This window comes from Cinclus cinclus, chromosome 24, assembly GCF_963662255.1.
Source record: "Cinclus cinclus chromosome 24, bCinCin1.1, whole genome shotgun sequence".
Classification (NCBI taxonomy): domain Eukaryota; kingdom Metazoa; phylum Chordata; class Aves; order Passeriformes; family Cinclidae; genus Cinclus; species Cinclus cinclus.
The window spans coordinates 7,233,256-7,254,124 of NC_085069.1; the positions used below are offsets into that span (position 1 = coordinate 7,233,256).

The window sequence follows — 20,869 nt, forward strand, 5'->3', positions numbered from 1 at the left end:
ACAAAAGCAAAATTCTTTTTTTTTTTTCTTTCATACCATCCTCACATTATTATAGACAACACAACCCAGCAACATCTAAACAGTCCCTCAATCATCCTGACATCCATACCAAAAGTACACAAACCCATATATTGCCTTTTGAGCTGAAATTAAAGATATAGAGAAACCACAAATTGTTTCCAGGAGGCTCCACTTCAAAAATCAGCATAATTTTCTTCTTCAACTAAGTATTTCAACTTGACTTATTATATACAATTAAAACTCTGAATATTCATCACAAAGCTATACAAAGAGGATTCTTCTAGGACAAGGCTGATGAAAATGTTTGGAAAATGTGTCTCAAGGAGGTATTTAAAGAATGTTTTGTACTGGAAAAGCAATGTTGCCATTTTAACCTTGTGAGGTTCAAGGATTGCCCCAGAACATCCTTCTGCAGGTCTCCAGAGCAGCATCACAAGGCAGCTCCTACCTCAGACCTGAATTCCAGACCCCAATTACTGACTCTCAGGAGTTGGTGGCAATGTGAGACTTTTAAACCCACTACATTTTAGCAGAAAAAAACAACACCAGGAGCAGCCTCCTGGCTTCATCTGCTGGAGGATGTTTCCTAGCAAGCGTTCCACGTGTGGTCTGCAGCTCCTACCCAGCCCTGAACAAACGTGGAGCAGTGAAGATCAGCTCTGGAGCAGTGTGGCTCCTTTACCTTGGCCCGTTTCTTGCACAGCAGCACCACAATGCTCAGGAACCCGGCGGCGGCTGCGTAGCCCAGCGGGGTCAGGCCGCTCTCTGAAGCAGCGTCAACGTTGGCCCCAAACTCCAAGAGCAAAGCCACCATCTCAGCATATCCCAGGTGAGATTGGACACACAAAACGGGGGCGTTGTTGAGAACTTCCGTCCGATAATTCACATTTGCACCTCCTAAAATCAGCAAGCGACTGACCTGCGCGGGAAGGAGAGCAGTCGGCTGAGCGTTACGGGAGGACAGGAGTTTATCATCAGGGGGACACCACAGCACACCTCAGGGCCCTCAGCACGCCTCCAGCAAACAGCAAAGGACATAAAATGCTGCACAGAAACATCTGCCCAAGAGATGGTCCCATTTGATGCAGATGGAGCAGTTTAACCAGTTCCCCAGTGGCTAGGAACTGGTCTGAAGGGTGCAGCCACTCTTTGTTTTGGAACAAAGTCACTCCAGCCCTGCCGCGGCAGCTGGGGACGTGGCGGGGATGTGGAATCAAAGCACACAGCTGGAGAGAGCTGGACTCAGCCCTGTTCCCATGGGATTCCTCTCCAGGGCTGCTTTGGCTGTCCCACTACACAGCTCCCTTTGCACTCAGCACCGGTGGAAAAGGCTACACCTGATGCTGGAGAGTGACAAGGAAGGGACACGGGGACAGACACTGAGCTCACCTTCCCTGCGTGGGAAGGACCTAGAACAAGCATCCTTCCATGTGAGAAAACAATTCCAAACCTGTACCTCTGTCTGAAATCCAAAAGAAGTGCCTGCATCAGCACATAAGCACAGGCTGTTGGATTTGGGGTCACCTCAGAGTTCATGCCTATGTAAGCCAAAGCCCTTTACATGTCAAGCTCCAGCGTCAGTTGTCTCATTCCACATCTTTGAGAAGGAAAAACTCCATTTTGTACAGGCACAAACTCACTGTTTGCTCATTGCAATGAAAAGGAGATCCCTGGTCAAAGCAGAGGAGTTGACAGACTACCCCAAATGGTGAAAAAACCTCAACTGGCAAAAGGCCTCTCCTCAGCTCAGGACAAACACCCAGCAAGCTGCTCAGCCTGGCTAGGACACTGGACATGGCTCCAGTGAATACTCTGCATGATCACTGCCTATTGCTGGAGCTTCTTGTGTGAATTCTGAACCCCCCAGCTCTCCCCCTCCTCCTTCAGTACCTTTATATTTGGTGTGTAGAGATTTCTCAGAGATGCCAAAGCCATTGAAAGACCTTCAGTACTGTAGGAGATCCAAAGCCCTTGCAGGATGGAGGAAGATACCCCAACTTTTTTACTCAGACCCTGAAAAAGAGAAAGGAACTTAGATCCATGCTTACAAATCTGCTCGGTTACACTGGGCACATCCTCCTGGGTCTCTGGACTTCAAAGGAGTTTCAGGACAGCAACGACTACACACAAGATAATGTGATAATTTGTCATATCTGACCTTCACAATCAATTAAAAAGCTTGCAGAAGACGACTTGTAAAGGTAATGTAGCCATCTCCAAGGTCTAGGAAATGCAGGATTTAACTGTGAGTAAGCAGATCCATTCAACACCCTCCCAAAATGCCATGTTAAGGAGTACAGACTGCTGCTTTTTTCTTTTTAAATAAAGTACACAATATCTACTCACAGTAAGGGAAATTCAGGAACTTTCAACCACAGCCTGGAGCAATATACCCTGGTATCTTGTACCAGATTGCCTCCAACTTTTCCAGTTGGTGTCCATGATCAGGTTATACATAATATATCGAAGGTCTGACATTTTCCAGCATCCCTGATTGGCAGAGCATAGTTAAGCAGGTTTCTCCTTCCAGTGGAAGGAGTCATAATTTCCCCATAGCTGACAGATGGGAGCAAACAGCTGGATGGATGAGCAGAGGGGTGGAATGGTGACTCCAGCAGAGCCCTGCCAGGAGCATGCCCTGAATGCTGCCATTCTGCTCCTCATTTCCCATGAAAGCTTGCTGATTCCATGGAAACTGCACAGGCATCTTTAACTGCACATTTAATTCTGTTTTGATATGCAAACCCTGATTTCTGCTTTCTCGCACGCCAGGCGGCCACTTCCACCCCTGCAGAACAGCAGAGTCCCAGTTTTGGTTTGTGGGACTGGGATGATGCTGGTGGAACAAAACCAGAAGCACAAGGTGGGATTTGTGTCCTCTGAAGGAAGATGTGTGGGAATCATCATCCCAAAAAAGAATGATACTTAGTTTATGGCTCATGTTGATACTCACATCCCAGTTTGCCTTTCAATTACCCAGGTCTTAAATGTCTGTGTGAATAGTAAGATGGACCAATCAGCCAATTTCAATAACCATCAGATTTGCCTGTTACAACCTAAATTTTGCATCAGATCCTTCGAAACCGCTCTGTTTAAAAGATTTCCTTTTTTCTAGATGCTGCTACAGGAAGTCATCTTTCAGGGCAAGAAGCACCTTATGGCAGAAGAGCAATTTTAGGTAAGGAGGCTATCTGTTGAATTCACTGTCTGAAGGAGGGTTTAATTTTTAGGATTTCTTAGATACCATTGCCAATTTTCTAAAAAGCTCACTTCCACACTCTTCAGCAGCCTCAAGCAATCACACTTCTTACACCAACCCCACAACAAGACGAGACCAAGTGCTGCTAGTGCTGTGGATGAAGCTGGTGCAAACCTTCATTGGAATTTTTTGTTACCTTAAAAATATGTGCTTTGAGAATGTGATGTCCCAGTTCAATAGTTTGCTGTCTATTTAATTTTCCTTCTTGTCGGGAAAACCAGAAGGCAAGTAGTGTGTGGCCACTCCTAAAATCAGAAGAAAAAATATGCTATTATTTGTTATTACACCAACTTTTCAGGACAAAAAGCCTAATCCACATCCAGCTTTGGGAAACAGAGGTGGCTGAATTCTCCCTTGTAAACCAACAACTTATTGCTTTTAATTACTTTTTTATTGGTGATCACTGACAGCTCAAAACCCCCCAGACATCGGCAGACAGCAAAAAAACCTCCAGTATGTCTTCTCTGAGCAGATGTAAATTTAGAAACACCAGAGTCCAATGTCATGAAAGCTGAAGTGTTACTTTTATAGTCATTTCACAGAGGAGAACTACATTTGCCAAGCATGTAACTAACCTGAAGGTCACTAGAAAATATCATATTTAAAATATCCACACTTTGAAGAAAATGTCCTTTAAATGACACCTGCACTTACTACCCTGCGTGAAACAACTTTATTTCTTTGTAAAACTCCTTCTAAAAACCTCCTTCAGCTTTTCCAGTAATAAAGATGCTTCTGGCAATGCCCTACCAGATTGACAAGCACAGCAAATTAACTGAACTACACAACAAGTTCTGTTTAAGGCAAAAATATAATAAAGCAGACAACAATTTCTGCTGCTAAAGGTGATTTTTACTAATATTTCTAACCTTTAAACACTTACAGATTTCCATCTTGTAACACTGCAAGCTCAACATGGCTGAATCTTCTCAAAGATGTGAGAAGATGATTCTCCAGAGACACACAAACCACAGATGTTGCTAAAGTGTGAAGTTTTAATACCATTTCTGGGTGAAATCAGCAAATACCTGCTCCTGCAGGTGCCCCAGGCACATGTGGATGCCACAGCAGGAGATGCAGTGAGCAGGGCAGGAGCCAGAGAGGCTCCACACTGGGACCTCAGAGGTCTGTGTGATTTTTTTGGTTTTACCAACAAAATTATATTCTTCCATAAGCCCCCGGCTGCTCCCAGGGGAGTCCTTTTAAGTCACTTAATTTCTGGAAGTACATAAAAATGTGACTGCACTAAAAGCAATCAAACCCATTCTAGCCAAGGAAAATAAAATATTTTATCAGCTGTGGCTTTAAAAGGGCTTTTAAGGACAGGAATGTTATTAGCTCATCCCTGTCTGGTAAAGCAAAGAAATACTTTGGATGGCCAAAGATCTAGTAAATATTACACAAGACAGAAGCACTCACAGCACAGGAGATTTACCAGTTCATCCCCATTCAGGGTGAATTACTGTCCATCTCAAAATAAACTCAGAAAAAAAAGTGAATGACTTGTAATGCCCTGGCCAGGTTTTTGGCAAGGTGCCAGGTGCCCCCTGAGCCCTGCCAGTGAACCTCCTTTTGGACTGGTACCACATGGATTTGTCTGAGCAGAGCCCAGTGATGCCCTGTCAGCCCTCGTGGTGCTGGGAGGACAGGAATGTGCCTGCTGGGGGAGTGGGATGAAAAACAAAACATAGGTTTTTATTGACTGACAGCGCTTTCACTCTTAGTGTGACTTGGCCATAAAAAGAAATTGGAGAAAACCCTCTTTTTTGCCTGTCAAGATGCTCTCCACACCTTGGTCTGGCACACGGCCCATGCTGGGATCCCACTGCTCCATGCTTCCCCGACTGCAGGAAAAGCCTCTCCAGATGGTGACTCTGCCCATCACAACACAGCTCTGATGCCTCAGCTGAGTGCTGAAAATCCACCACGATGCCCTAGTGCACAGGGCAGTGCCTCCAATCTCATGCATCTGTGCTGTGAGAATTCTCAATGGAGCACCAAGAGAAGGGACGAAATATAAAAAGCTGGAACAGAAGGGCCCTGGAAGTGGTTACAGCACCTTGAGTTAACCCCAGCTTGTTGCCTTGCCTTCATGTGGCTCTCCCCCTCTTTGGAATGGGAGAACATCAGATCTCCTATTAGAGGACAGAGACAAATGCTTTTGATCATTACACTGGTTATCCTCTGGGAATGTCCATGGGGAAGAAGGGGAAACAGATCAGAACAAGTGACTGGGAAACACAGCTTGAGTGTTGCCAGATACTGCTGGAAGTTGAATTGAATGGCAATTGCTGGATTGAACTCGGCCCCATTCAGCCAGATTATGAAAACCTGGAATTACACTCAGTCCATCCCAGTAAGTGACCAGATTTACAGTGCTGCGAGGGGTTTTGAGAGGGGCCAAGGTGTTCACCCCCAGCCAAAGGGTGGTGGTGCAAGTTCAAGAACTTGTAGGTCACCCACAAGGGAGATGGAGAGAGACTTTGGACAAGGGTCTGGAGTGACAGATCGAGGGGGAACAGCTTCCAAGTGACAGACAGTAGGTATAGATCAGACATTAGGAAAACCCTGATGGTGCTGAGGCCCTGGCACAGGTTTCCCAGAGAAGCTGTGGCTGCCCCATCCCTGGAAATGTCCAAGGCCAGGTTGGACTGGGTTGGGAGCAATCTGGTCTGGTGGAAAGTGTCCCTGCCCATGGCAGGGGGTGGACTGAATGGCCTTTATGCTCCTTTCCAGCACAAACCATTCTAAGGTTTATGATTCCATGATTCAGGGCCATCAGCTCCTTCCCTTTCTGGAGAGATCCTCAGGTAGGGATCAGGAGCTGCCTCTCCTGCTCCAGACTGCACACAAGGACTCTTCAGCCACACTGCTCTGCCTTTGTGTCCCACATCACAGGAGAGCAAATAATACCAGGTTTTTGCTTGTTGGTGAAGAACTCTTTCAGAATGTTTAGGAAGGCTCTGAATGGATCTGTAACTGCATTAATCCTAAGCATGAACTGAAGATCCTGAACCTTCTGAGCTGCCTGCTCTTCGCAGCAAGAGCTGAAGTGCAGCTCCTTCCTGACACACCAGTCCAGCTTCCACAGTCAGCTCCTAAACTGCTTTTCAGCTGCAGCTGGAAGGGTATTTACCTACATTTAATTACAGACATGACTTTGGTGTTATAAATAAGGCATGTACGAACTACTCCAGAATAAAGTACAGTATTCATGAGTAATACGTTACCTCTGCAGTGATTCCCAGACCTTGGCTTTCAGCTGCTTGATAAATACTTGTTCTGTCAACATTAATTGGAAACTAAACCAGACTGCAACAGCACAGGCTCTTTTTTTTTTCTTTAATACAGCAGAGTGGCAGTAATGATTTCTACATCAAGGAGCTCAGTGAAAAATGATATGCTTTGAATTTCACCACTGCAGAGTTTATCATCAGAGATTTTCCCATTTTTAATGTAAGACTTTTTTTTTTTTTTTTTTTTTTTTTTTTTTTTTTTTTTTTTTTTTGTGAAAAATTAATAGCCCTGCCAGCTCAGAGCTCAGCTCCTGCAGCTTTAGTCTGCTCTCTGTGCTTGTATCAACTCCTGCAATGGTCAGGAGTCTGCCTAGCTGGGCAGATACGTGTGCGTGTACGCATGTGCATGTATACAATGTGGGTATAGATACACAATTATGTATGTGTAAGCAGATATATATATACACACACATATATATATGCAAAAAAGACATAAAAATGAGTCTCTAGTCATTCCAACACCCTACACAGCATGAACCAGTGCACACCTACATCAGCTCTAAGAGAAGAGAGTCTTCTAGGAGAACGCTGCACATGAGGTTATGTGGAATTATGGAATGGTTTGGGTTGGAAGGGACTCTAAAGTCCATCTAGTCCAACCCCCTGCCATGGGCAGGGACACCTCCCACTGTCCCAGGCTGCTCCAAGCCCTGTCCAGCCTGGCCTGGGACACTGCCAGGGATCCAGGGGCAGCCACAGCTGCTCTGGGCACCCTGTCCTAGGTCCTGACCACCCTCTCAGGAAAGAATATTTTCCTAATATCCAATTTAAACCTACTCTCTGTCAGTCTGAATCCACTCCCCCTTGTCCTGTCACTCCATGCACTTATAAATAGATGTGGGATCTGATCTCTACACAACTGCTCCCTTATCTACCCAAACATGAGTCACACACAGCTCTGGGTGAGGAGCAAGATGATGCAGGATGTTGCTACCTCAAGCACAGACCCCAGGTGACCCCATTCCTCCTGTCACAGATGGAAAAGGACAAAGTTTTGCTGATAAAATACTGGTGTGACCAAAGAGCAGTGAAGGAGAATAATTAAATACAAAAGAAAATATGAAGTTTCCAGATCTGTGCATCATCAAAACTCTTCCAGTAAAAAAGATTTTAAAGGGTTTAAAAATATTCCAGTGTTAAGTCATTGCAGCACCAGAGTAAAAGACAAACAAAAAATAAATGAGAATCAGTCCTGTTCACTTCTGAACCTACTGAAGTCCTAATTCCCTTATTTACACCCACCCACATCTCCCTTCTTCCAGATAATCCCATGAAAAATATCCAAAATCAAGGGATTTGACACTGTGCCCAGTGAATCTGGTCTTCAAAAGATGTGTATTCACATTTTATTCAGCTCTGCCAAGTGTAGTGTCATAACTGCAGTGCAGAGTCTGATGTGTGCTCTGACAAAGCCCAGAGCCTCTTCCCTTGCAGAGGGATATGTGGGAGTCTGTCCTGCAGAAGGGCCAAGCTCAGCTCCAGGAGCCTCTCTTGAAGGAACAGGTTACCCCTCAAATTGATTTATTGATTTTTTCCTAATGTAGCTTCCCTCTGATGCTGTAATTGCAAATTAACTAGGAAGGAATTCACATTATTAAAAAAATTCAAACAAAACAGTCAAGGCTACTCTTTGCTGCACTGATGGGAGATGATTTTGCTCTAAAAGTGAGTTGTAATATTTGAGGAATAAAATAACAGGAAGAAATTCAGTAACATTTCTTTCTTTGATCACTTTCTGGTTAACTCCACTCCTCTCTTCTTGGTGGCTTAGTGCCACAGGATGGATTATTCCGTGAATATTTTCTTCCATTTAGATGTGAAAATGGCCCAGCAGACAGAAGTTTTATGTCCAGAAGAAAAGAAAAATGAGCAGATTTTATGAGGACAGTAACTTAATAAATATATTCAACCCTCTGCTTCAACCCAAAGCTGAGGTTTGCATGTCTAATGAGCCAGTGCAAATGAGCTGCTCTCCTGATGTCCTTTATGGTGGCAGTGATCACATCTGCTCTCCATCTCATCTGTTACCATTTAGAATCTGCCTGCCTTTTCTCCTTGTCTCTTCCAACTGACTCTGCAGCTGCAGCTCTGACTGCAGTTCAGAGGAAAACCTGTAAAAAAGTCACTTCACTGCACTGCTAAATCCCCGTTACAGATCCCCAGCTTGCTACCAATGCCTTTAGTAATTTATTTTTGACCTCTGATTTCTGCATGAGATTAGAAAGGGACTCCAAGACAGCAAGAGAGAGACACTGGACAAGGGAGTGGAGTAACAAGACAAGGGGGAATGGCTTCCCACTGCCAGAGGGCAGGGTTAGATGGGATGGTGGGAAGAGATTGTTCCATGTGAGGATGGTGAGGTCCTTGCACGGGTTGCCCAGAGAAGCTGTGGCTGCTCCATCCTTGGAAGAGTCCAGTGCCAGGTTGGATGGGGTTTGCAGCAACCTGGTCTGGTGGAAAGTGTCCCTGCCATGGCAGGGGTGGAACTGGATGGGCTTTGAAGTCCTTTCAACACAAATCACTCCATGTTTCTCTGACTAATGTCTTGAGATAGTGGAGATGTGGAATTTGCATATGCTAAGTTTCCTACACTCATTTTGTTGAGTTATTGCCTATTCTTCTTACATTCCAAAATGTACTGGGTTCCAACTCATGCAATCAATTTTTTTTTTTTTCCTGGAAGGCATATGGGAAGTGGAAAAGTTGTATTCTCAGAGTCAGCACTCCATATTTGGTGAATATATTGGGTTTGCCTCTCTAATTTACTGGAGGACATGATGATGGAGTCATCTCTGTGATGCACAAATATGGCACTCACTAAATATGGCTTGAGGGGTAAATTAAAAGAGTGAGAAATAGACTCTTGTTCCCATGCAAGGGGTGTAGAGAAAGTTCTGCCCCAAATGACAGCTCAGACACCACTTCTACCATGCTCCACACTTCTGCCAAAATTAGAGCTGTGGAAATGATTGAACCACCAGATCCCAAGGTGACCTGGTAATTAATTGCACTGAGCACAGGTCTTGCACAAGTGCAGATGACCTGCAGATGGCAGCAGGCTGGGCAAGGAAATAACCTAACCTCATGTATTTTGGTGGCATGTGGCACCCAGCCCACGGCTGAGGATGACCATGTGCTCCTCGTGGCTGCTCTGATGGGGTGAGTGCTGCCTGTACCTCTGCCTGCGGCACTCAGAAAGCCCACTGTGAGCTACAGCACCTGCAGAGCTATAAAACTGGCACTCTGGAGCAATGAAAAAGACATTAAGAGAGGTAATTCCAAGTGTAAAGCAATGCTAAATAATGATGGCAACCCCTTGAGAGCTGGTGCTGCTGCCAACCACTTTGGAAAACCTGATTATTCCATCTCTGGCCCCACAAGGTGCTAGTGGGCACTGCATTATTTTTTATTTTCTGCCTAGTATATAAGGAGTTCAAATAAATTCTAAACCCATCATTCTGCCTCACCTTGAACTCAAACAATGCCTTTGCTCTGCTGAGTAAAACCCATCCCTCATGAAAGCGGAGAAAACAATTAAGACCTACCCTGGGTTTTGGTGAACACTTGACCATTTCAGCTAACAATAAATCTGAGTGTATTTTAAGAGCTTTTGAGAGTCTTATAATAAAAAAGAGAAAGAAAATGAATTAATCCGTGTACCGTAACGCCCAAGTGTGCTCCACATGGAGGACCAATCTGGGGGTAATTATTAAGAAGTTAAGATGTGTAATGCAAAGATCAATGCCCCGTTTAAAGCAGTTTATTGTATCCCTGATTTGTGAGAAATAACACTTTCACCAACTTCTTTTTCTTCCAACTTTCTAAATGAATTATCTTTACACCGAGGACTATTATTTGTCAATAAGATTCAGCATTCCATCAAAATAAAACAAAACCCCCTGATTTTGCTCTAAAGCCTTCACTCTATCATTTTGATGGGTAATACATAAAAGCATTAATTTTGTGTAGGAGAAGTCTCCACTTGCAGTGTGATCCCAAGAGAAAAAGGGAAACGTAAAACACCTGTAGAGTATTGTACTGAAAGGGAGCTCTGCCTTCTGCAACCATGGCAGCTCGGGTGCTGGATGAGAGCTGTATCCTTCTGCCCCCAACCTGATGCATGCTCATCCATGCAGTGTATCTTGATCTGGGGCTTGAGGAACAGATTTGGTTTATGGATGTAATAGAGGAGGGAAGAAACAAGGAAATGGACTTGTTGTGGGTTAATAAAATGCTTATCCTTCAACATGCCCTGTCCTAGGAACAGCAAGCAGGAGCAAACCTGTGCCAAAGGTAGCACCTCTGCTGCTTCCCATCCCTGCCAAGCTCCAGTCCTGCACAGGTCTCCTCCCTGGGCAGCATGCCCATGCCTTGGTCACCTTGGGGGCCAGGCCAGGGACTGGGTTTTGGGGTTCAGCTCACCTCAGCCAGCAGCTGGAACTGGCCAGAGGAACTGCTCCAAGGACTCAAGGAGATGGGAGTGACTGCCTGAGCAGCAGACACCTGGGTAACAGGCCCCTGAAATTAAGCAAGGTTTGGCTTCACCAAGCCAGAGGTGACACACTTGAGGTGAAGATCTAAAATGCTTCGTTTTGCTCTAGTCCCATGGATGCTGGGACACCCCCATGCAGCACAAAGAGCCTCTTCCCACAGCCACCACCACCAGCACACACAACACTGGCTGGTCCAGTGCCACCCTGACACAAGAGTCTGAACTGAGATGCTCATACAGGCAACAGCACTCAGAGTATCTTTTCCCCACCTCAGCCTTCCTGAACAAGAAAAGAAAATCCGTGAATTTGGTTCAAAGCTCTGTGTGTGGGGTAGAGGAGCAGCCTGGAGAGATTCACCTCATCCAGCCTTGTCAATACTGGAGACATCTCCTGGGGAGTCCATCATCCTGAGACTCCTCCTAATTCAGCTGGAGCAGATGCTTCCCAGGCACTCCTCATCTGACCTACTGTAGCCTGCTAGCTCAGGATGAAATGAATCACTCTAATTTCTCTCCTCTGACTATAAAGCAAGTCTAGACAAATAACCCAGATGTTTATACTTAAACCTGGATAATTTCACTTCTGGGGTCCATATCTGACTACAGCTCTCTTACTGCCTTGCCAGGGCAGATCCCTTCATTTCTGTCTCGCTCACAGCCCCTTCAGCAGCAGCACAAGGATAAAACATTTTATTAGAGTTGTAAAAGCCTGGAAAATAATTGCACAGAAGTTTCTGATGAAGTCTGGGCAGAAAGAAGCACTGCATTAGAGCAGAATTTAGATTTAGAAATACAAGTGTAGGAGGAATGTGCAAGAAAGAACCATTTTCTCTATGCACCAGTCACAAAGGATCGAGTTTTTCCCTAAAATGTTTTATGTTATTTGTCAAGGAAGCCACTTGGTTGATGTGCTGGCCTGACAGGCTGGGGAAGTCATTACTGCAATGCTGGTTAAGTACTCTGACAAAAGCCTCACTGGAGCCCTGTGTTAAAAATGGAGGTGCTGGGAGAGGTTCCTCTCTGGGGAGACCAGCAGTGAGAATGTTATCCCTCAGAGACAATTAGCCTTTGCCTTGGGCAGCAAACGCATGATGAGGGCTCAAAGAAGAGGGTCAGCATCTCAATGGGCTAACCAAAACCCCAGAGGGTGGAGATCTGCCGTTTTCTTTAAAAGCATGGAAAAATGTGATAATTCCTGGACACTGTGCTCCTCCTCTCCCCTCCCCTCTTTTCCATGCTCCTGAGGACATGAGAACTCGCTCTCACTAATGAAATCAGGAAGATTATCCCATCTGCAGTGCTGGGATACGAGTGGACACGAGGCCCATTATTCCAATTTCCTTTGTAATGGCCTCACACCTGGACAGTCTGTCAGGGTCAGTCAATTAAAAGCAGCTTCACAAACCCACATTTCACTTCAAAGCTCTTCTCACAGGGAAAAATATCAGCCTCAGCAACCTTACTCTTCACGTAGTGACACGGTACAGTCACACTGCTCCACGGCTGACAGCCCGCAGAGTGTGCTCTACAGTTGTCAAGTCTTCTCAATTCCCAAGTGAGCAGAAAGAAATCCATCTGGCTGTGAACAAACCAGATGCAGACAAATTTTCACACGCTACCGCTGTGAGCTCTGTCACTGGCCAGCTCTGCTTCTCTTCCAATAAATAAAATGAAAAATCATTACTTATTTTAATTGTTGCTCAGGGTTTCCCATGCTCTGAGCTCCGTATCAGCTGGACAGGAGGATTTTGAGGAGTGTCATAGCTCAGGGATCCCTCTCTATTAATCTCTGGATTGTATCTGGTTTCATTAGTTGCCATCAGAGCATTATGCAAGTAGTGCACATTATACATCAGAGATAGATATTGTTCTCCAGTATGTATGGGTTTATGCTCTCCAGTGAGAGCTTGTTGATGCACTGGAAGTTCTTTTTGCCTGTGGGAACGAGCTAAACCAGGTCAGCTCTGTGGGGATACCCTGCTTGCACAGAGCATGAGTGTTCCTCATAAAGTCACCACTAATTTCCTCACATTAATGGCATATATGAAATGGAAAGTGATACCTAAAAATCTCCTAAATGGTCTTCAGGGCAGCATAATGTGTTTGTGATGCTCAGGAAAGGCAGCACCAAACCCAAATGTTGAGCAAAAATCTTTCTGGTGACTTGTTGAATGAATGATTCATGTCTTTGTGCTGACTACATGCTTTGTTTCAGTGCAAAACCATCTAAAATGCAGCACATTTGAATTTCCTTCTGAGACTGGTATTCTGAGAGTGCCCTTTCCCAGCACTGTGAGGATGAAGAGAATTTCTGGACCCACAGCCCCCAGGTTACTCAGCCACAGGCATGGCTACCACCCACAGCACCCAATACGTGCCTCACCCACCAGTGCAGCATACTGCACCTAGATTCCATTTTCATGGAAATGATGGAAAGCAGTGATTTTTCAGAGCTGTTCTTTTTAGGGATTATTCTGGCAGGTTCTGTGTGATCAGTGGTAACTGCCAGGAGTACTGCCTGCTGTCCCCTCACCCAGCTGACAGCAAGCTCTCTTGCAGCCAGGCCACACTACACCAGCAGCACCAGGTGTGAGTGACTGGGATGGAAGAAGCTTCAACTCCACTGGAGCAAGCACCACACAGACACTGCACACAGGGTAGAACAGCATTACATGGTGACAAGCCATGACTTCCAAGTAAGGATACTAAATAACTCCTGAATGATCTGCAGGCACCCACTGCTGTGAGATGCTTCACCAAGGGCTCACTCAACAGGAACATTGTCAGAACCCACTAAAAATAAGATGCCCATTGGGAGGAACTATTTCATATTTTTCTACTGCAGCCTGTTTACCTCAAATTTAAAGTGGTAAATTACTCTGACACCACTAACAACCACACTGGCCTTGATCAGCCAGGTACTTTCCAGCTGCTGCAGATACCATGAGATTGTCTTCAGACTGACTACTGGGTCACTGACACATCCTTGAATCTGTTTCCCTGATGATTATAATAATATTTTAAGAAATGGGCAGAAAAATGGAGCAAAACTTATGAGGCTAAACTATGAGAATTACTGTCAGATTGTCTGTTTCCACTTGTCACTAGAAACAGAAGTAATGCTGTTGATAGAGATCATTTGGCTTAAGAGAATAAATCTAACTGTGATTAAATTCTGTTCCTGGTGAGCTAAGCCAGGAAGTCAGCTACTGTCAGGATAGAGATTACAGATGCATTTACAGTCCAAAATCACTACAGAACAATTCTGCTCTTTGTTTTCAAAAACACATTTAGCAGAACTATGAGGAGCACAACTTGAAAAAGAAGTAACTGCAAAAAATGTATCCACACTACTCATCTTTCCACTTCTTATCTTCCACTTCCTGTGCTTTTGATACCTTTGGAGACAGGGACAATGATTCTCCTCCTCCAGGACTGAGCTGGCAGGAGTAACCTGCCCCTGGTGATAACTGAGCTAGACAGCCTGGATCCTTGCGAGGAACAGCTCATCTCATTCTAAAGATGACTCTTAGGCTTGCCAAGTCAGTTGTGTGCCCAGGGGTGCTTGCTTCTTTCCATGAACAACGTCTCAGTACAGAATGTAGAGAGTTACAGTGTACACAGAGCAAAGCTGGGTAAGCGCAGCCATGTGCAACCTTGCAAAATAAAACGGTTCAGGTAACAGTGTAGAGTATAACACATTGCAAAGTTCTGGTTTCTCAGAGCATTTGCTTACCTTGGATCACAAAGAAACTTGGTTTTTTCACCTTCTTCTCTCCAAATAAGCCATTCTCGGAAAGAGGGATGAACAAACATTCGCGTCATGTCTCTACGTTTGATAAGAAACATAGAAAGGTTCTCCATCCTCTGCTGAAAGTCCTCCCACTCCAAAGTGCCCTCAATGTTACCTGCATTTATGGCCTGAAAAATATGTTCGTCTGTTAATGGGTGCAGAGAAGCCACTGCTACGTTCAAGAGAGGCATGACCCGATCAAAGGAAGACTGTGTTGGGAACTTCATATTGCACTGCAACAGGTACACTTCAGACAGGGACACTGGGACCACTTTGTAGCTGGAGCTTTTTAGAACTAGGTATCCTTTCTCTATGAGATCAAAAGTAAGTTTCAGGTATAGGTAGGACCCTTGGCTCAAGGTCTTGAGGTGAGAACTGAGTTTGCCAAACGTAGTGTTGTCCATTTTGCCATTGAGCGAGATGTTGTTCTGGATCTCCGAGCTGCTGTGTATCCGATGAAGGATGTATGCCTGCAGGTCCTGGTCTATGGCTTCATTCTCTTCCAGTCTATCCAAAAATATTCTGTGGAAGGGCAACAGCTTAATTATTTCCTACAAAGAAAGAAAGAAGAAAAGAAACTCATGCTGGCAGTGCTTACTATTCATTAAGTAAACTTATTTTCTATTACCATAGCACCTTTGAGACTCCTTTAAGACTTTCCACCAGGGCAAGAAAACAGACAGCATTTTCTGCCCTCAGGGCCTCACACTCTCATCTATAATCAAACAGGTTGTGTGTGAAATATGACTGAAATAAAAACAAGGGATACTTTCTAACAGTGTATCCATGGAAAGGGATGACAAACTCACACAGAACAGTGCCCTTGTTCTTCCTATCCCCACCCCCCAACTACAGATTGACCTCCCATCCCTTCTGCTGTCCTGTAAGAGAGAATGGACATCCAGATGACAGAAACTTGCTGAAGCTGAGACCAAGAACCGCCTTGGGAGCATCATTCTGCATTCCACATCCAGGTCAGGACTGATAATACTGAGTATTTTCCAGTGCACAGCAACTATGTCTGTCTGCTGCAGGATGCTGCGCCCAGGGAATTCTCACGTACTGAACTCCCTGATTCAACATAAACCAAAGATCATCAAAGGCCTCTCCAAAGAAATTCTTGACTCATGCTCTCAGCCACTGTGAGAAGAGGAGAAGTGATGCAACAGATCTGTACAAGGCTGACTCCAGAAAAGCCATAACCCCTCCAATGAAACAGAGAGGGAAAGACTGTGCAAACTCAAACTGCAGTGAAGACTTCAGGGATGCAAAAGCCCTAATTAAATGAGGAATTCAAGCCATCAGGATGCAATTTACCTACAATTACAAAAAGATTTCTTTGAAGTGATATTTAATTTACTCCATTACTGTGCAAAAAATGGAACCCCAGCACTGAACAAAAATTAGTCTGTGCTCTCCCGGATCTTGGGAAGCAGCTGCCACTCCCAGTGACAAGGACTATGTGGGGGCTGGCTGCCCTGATGAAACCAGGTTCAGCTCCCTGCTGAGCTTCCATGCCTGCTCACAATAGTCTTGAGCTGAGCAATGTCTCGACCTAATCAGACTGAAATCATCATGCTCTGGGTCACGCTGAAAGGAAGGAAGATCTGAATTTGTTTGCCCTTCCACATGGAGCAGAGAATGTTCTTTAGCTGCACAGGGTGACAGACATCAGCCCCTGCCCTCCTAATGGCTCTGTGAGTCAGGGCCCATTGGCACATGAGCTGTCTCACAAAATGATCTGAATGATTTGCTGATGAACATTTATTGATAACAATAAGCAGTGATGGATTAGATCCTTCCAAGGCTGCAGAGTGAGCCTGGGCACATGGCTATAAATCCAAGAATAAAAAAAGCCAAAAGGATAACCTGAAAAAAAGGGTCTTGAGCAAATCCAGAACCCCCAGTAAGATCTTCTTTACCAAAGTCCATCACGACAATGACACAGTTTATCCCTGGTTTGGGTCTCACCATACCTGTAGACTTGTCCTGACTGTCACTACCAGCTTCAGCCAGGAAGGGAATTTTCCAATCATTTTGCTCAGGAACGATACTATGGTATCTCCATAATCTGGCTTGTGAAATTCAGCCTCATTTAAACCATCAATCAGTATAATGAAATCTTCATCAGGAATCTTCCTCTCTGAGGGAAAGAAAAAGCATTTATTGGAAAGGCTAAAGACATACAACCATAATGTACTGCAATGTCACTACAGAGTTTTCAACCATAACCAGATATTGCCAAAGAAGAAAACAACCACAGTAGCAGCACCTTTTTAATGATGCATTAATTGCATATTGACCTTTACAGGTCATCTTGTTCCACCCTCCAATAGGAGACAGGGTGATCTTCCATTCGACCAGGTTGTTCCTACCTGGCCTTGAAAATCCTACAAGAAGTAAATCATAGACTGCTTAAACAGGATTTTTTTTTGCTGCTGGAGAATATAGTAACCCAGGTGATGCTAACAACGCAGTCATTTTCTCTATGTCAGACACTGAGAGCTAAGTATGGCTTTACAATTAATGATAGAGATACTCTTGGACTTGTATCTTAAGCTCAAGGGGCATCTTCTCCAAGGTAATTTTGCCAAATAAGACACAAAACCAGGTGTAAAATGTGAAATCTGAGTCTACTGAGGGCATATGCTATTCACATGTACTAGAGCAGCGGTTCCCAAATGTATCCTTTTTCTTTTTCTTTTTGTCAGCAGTGATGATAGGAAAGAACAACCATGGCTCCTTCCACACTGACATTTCTCCATGCCAGGAAAACCAACTGCTGTCGTGCTGTGCTGGCTCTACGTATGCTTTATGCCTTCGTGCTTTTTGGTGGAACTGGGCAGGTTGGACCCAGATGCTGCTGCTCAGAGCTTGGACACAGTTTTGAACAGCTGATTTGAACATCAGGGCTTTGAATCTGGCAGAAGCTGCATCTATTTCATGTTGGATCTTACACTGTAGTGTGTAGGGTGGTAACAAAATTATTTGAACTATTTTTCCAGCCAAAATGCACCACAGGCACAGTAATAAACATGATTCTGCAGGACAACAGTCTTGAACTCTGCAATGCTCTGCCAGTTTTCATGGCAACGAGCAAAGATCTTAAATTTAGTGACTGTCACAATGAATTAGTTATAACTTGCAGAGAAGAGAAAGAAAAGAAGGCAAAACCAATGTTGTATTAGAAAAAGCACTAAGTCTGTAATCAGGATAAGGCTTGTCACCACCTCCCCTAGAAGCTTAACACAGGGTGTCTATGGACTTTTATGATACCAGCCCTTTGGTGAAAGCTTCAGATTCTCCAAAACCTACTAAATAGTGGATGGGAAAGGGAAAAAAAGTCACCCCTACACAAATGAATCAGAACATGTCGCTGTAAGCAGTGCTGTGAATGGAACCGGTTGCTTGTTTTCACCTTGGGAACTGCAAGGACAGGTTTAGGACATGAAAGAAGCAAGAAAAGAGAAAGTCAAGTGGGATATTGGGGAAAAATTCCTCCCTGTGAGGGTGAGAAGTGTGTGTGCTCTGGCACAGAGCACCCAGAGCAGCTGTGGCTCCCCCTGGATCCTGGAAGTGTCCAAGGCCAGGCTGGACACTGGGGCTGGGACAGTGGAAGGCGTCCCTGCCCGTGGCAGGGGGTGGAACAACATGAGCTTTAAGGTCCCTTCCAACACAAACCATTCCACGATTCTCAGTCTTCCCAGCTTCTCCAGATCCCACCTTTTCTCTTCGGCTGCAGAAGCGGCGCAGACAGATTAATCCATCACTTCACACGAACGCCCAGATCCCATCAAGTGCCATTTTTCAAACCACAGTAAAGGAAGGCGCGCGGGGGCCGGGCGAGCGCAGGGACGCGAGTACCTTTGTGCAGGTTCTCCAGGGGCTCCAGGACGCCCCTGCGGAAGGAGGCCGCGGGGTCCTGCACGCAGGAGCGGAGGCTGAGCAGGCTCTGCAGGTGGGGCTCGCGCAGCAGCTGCTCCCGGTACGCGACCAACTGCGGCGAGCGGCACAGCAGCGCGGCCACGTTGTGCACGAACTCGGGCACCAGGCAGGTGTAGGCGTTGTCAGCCTGGCAGTAGTGGTAAGCTACGACCTAGCAAAGAGAAAAGAATGAAAAACTCTGTGTCTTCATCAGAGATGTCGTGTCAGGACAGCTGTAAAAGCAGTGGATTTTCCTTTGGTGAGCTCGATCTATTCTGGCAGGTGAAGTCTTTAAGAGCAATGAGTGTTAACTACCCGTGACAAGAATCCAGACGAATCAGTTGGTAAAACCAGGCACTGATCCTAAAAATGACTGGACCTTCCACTTGAGGAATGAATGAAATTAAGCTGTAGCTGTTTGCAGAGACAGACAGTGACAGTAGTTGACATCTCTGAAGTGCTGTGCTGAGCTCGGCTTGTGCTCTGAGCTCTGTTTAAGGACTTGGTGCCAGTAATAACTTGTGATTGTTCTCTTGAACTTATTCTTTACTTGCTTTGTTTTCACATCAAGCCCTGTGGAAGTGGACAGACAGCACTCCCTGAGTCCATCACAACGTGGCAGTAGCTTGAAGATTCCCCTGAACTGGGGGCGATGCCAGGCTCACTCTACTTTACTCATACACTGAATATACTCCATTCAAAAAAAATCAATTCAATTAAAAAAAAAAAAAATTCCCTTTTTTTCCCAGCTTTCCCCTGATTTTTCCAGCTCAGCAAACTCTGCTAGAACTCTGCTACATTCTGCCCACTCATTAAAATAAGCAGAAAAACAGTGATATCTTCTCAGACCATGCTGCCAACTTTCTTGTTTTCTTTTGCAATATAAAAAAAGGCCCTCAAAAATCTGTCTCTACTTGTGAATCCCTTGGGAAGCTGCTCTGGCACAATTCCAGCCCAGTTTTTCCTGCTCCCTTGCTGCCTCCAGCCTCAGGCACTGCCTGCCCATTTGGAATGAGCCTCTGCCAGGGCACAAAGATTTTCTTCAGCTCCCATTCTGGACTGGGTTTTCTTTTCAAGTACCACTGAGTACCCAAAAATATCCCAGCAAGGCAGGTGGGAGCAGTTCTATACCAAAACCACCACTGCCCTAGAGCACGGTAGCACAAAATGTTGCAAAATAAATTGCATTTCTGAACTTGGGAAGGACACTACAGCTGAGGACACCATGCAAAGGAAAAGCTCCTCTGGGGCTCGGGGCAGCTGGGATGAGATGTGCCTATGGCTTTGGATATGATGAAGGCTTTCTGCCTCTCCACCTGCAATATCTATCCCTTGGATAAAGTTTGACTAAATTCAAGTCACCAGACTGCAAAGCACACAAGGCCTATAAGCAACCCTAAAGCAAGGAGTGGGTTACAACAAAGGATGGGAAAAGTAAGACCTACATCTAGTCAAGTGCTCCAAGTACCTGCTCATGTAATTTTTGTAAGGGCTGAGAATGGAGTTGAGTGACTCCATACCGAGAAATCAAGGTATTGTGGTTTTTATATTAAGTATCAAATGCCTGAAGTTAAAAATTTGTATAGTTTCCTTTCTTGCTTGAAAAGGAGCTGCAAAACAGTTGACACTTGTATGGTATTTTACCTCCAAGGAGCACCCCTCTCTCCTAAAATAATATGTAGAGTCCAGCTGGCTACACACTGAAGCAGCACATTTATCATGAGGATATTGGTAGTTCATTTTTCTAGTCATCAGGGGGTGAGAAGGGACTGAACTGTGAAGGAAGAGAAGAGAAGAGAAGAGAAGAGAAGAGAAGAGAAGAGAAGAGAAGAGAAGAGAAGAGAAGAGAAGAGAAGAGGAGAACAAGTGACATGGCAGGAGAGGGAGAAGATAACAGTAACAGGGGAAAAGCTGGAAGGACAGCATGAACATCACAGGAGTGGCAGGGTCTGGAGACGGCTCAAGGGAAATAAGTTATTTTTAATTATTAGCACAGGCCAATTTTAAGCAGTTCTCCAGCACCACTTCTGAAACAGAACCTACTGCATTTAGGCAGCATTCCTTTGCCATCACACCTCCTCTGT

At 45.0% G+C, this 20,869-nt stretch overlaps 1 protein-coding gene across 1 annotated transcript in view; it reads right to left on the reverse strand.

Annotated features, from left to right (window-relative positions):
• The window catches only part of TANC2 (tetratricopeptide repeat, ankyrin repeat and coiled-coil containing 2), a 120,890-nt gene that overhangs the window by 18,051 nt on the left and 81,970 nt on the right, over positions 1–20,869 (reverse strand). Inside the window, exons 13-18 of the mRNA XM_062507951.1 lie at positions 18,726–18,957; positions 16,838–17,004; positions 14,805–15,412; positions 3,417–3,525; positions 1,912–2,034; positions 704–940 (exon numbers count right to left, since the gene is read on the reverse strand). Coding sequence (XP_062363935.1) covers positions 704–940; positions 1,912–2,034; positions 3,417–3,525; positions 14,805–15,412; positions 16,838–17,004; positions 18,726–18,957 — 1,476 coding nt within the window. The remainder of the gene's footprint in view (positions 1–703; positions 941–1,911; positions 2,035–3,416; positions 3,526–14,804; positions 15,413–16,837; positions 17,005–18,725; positions 18,958–20,869) is intronic.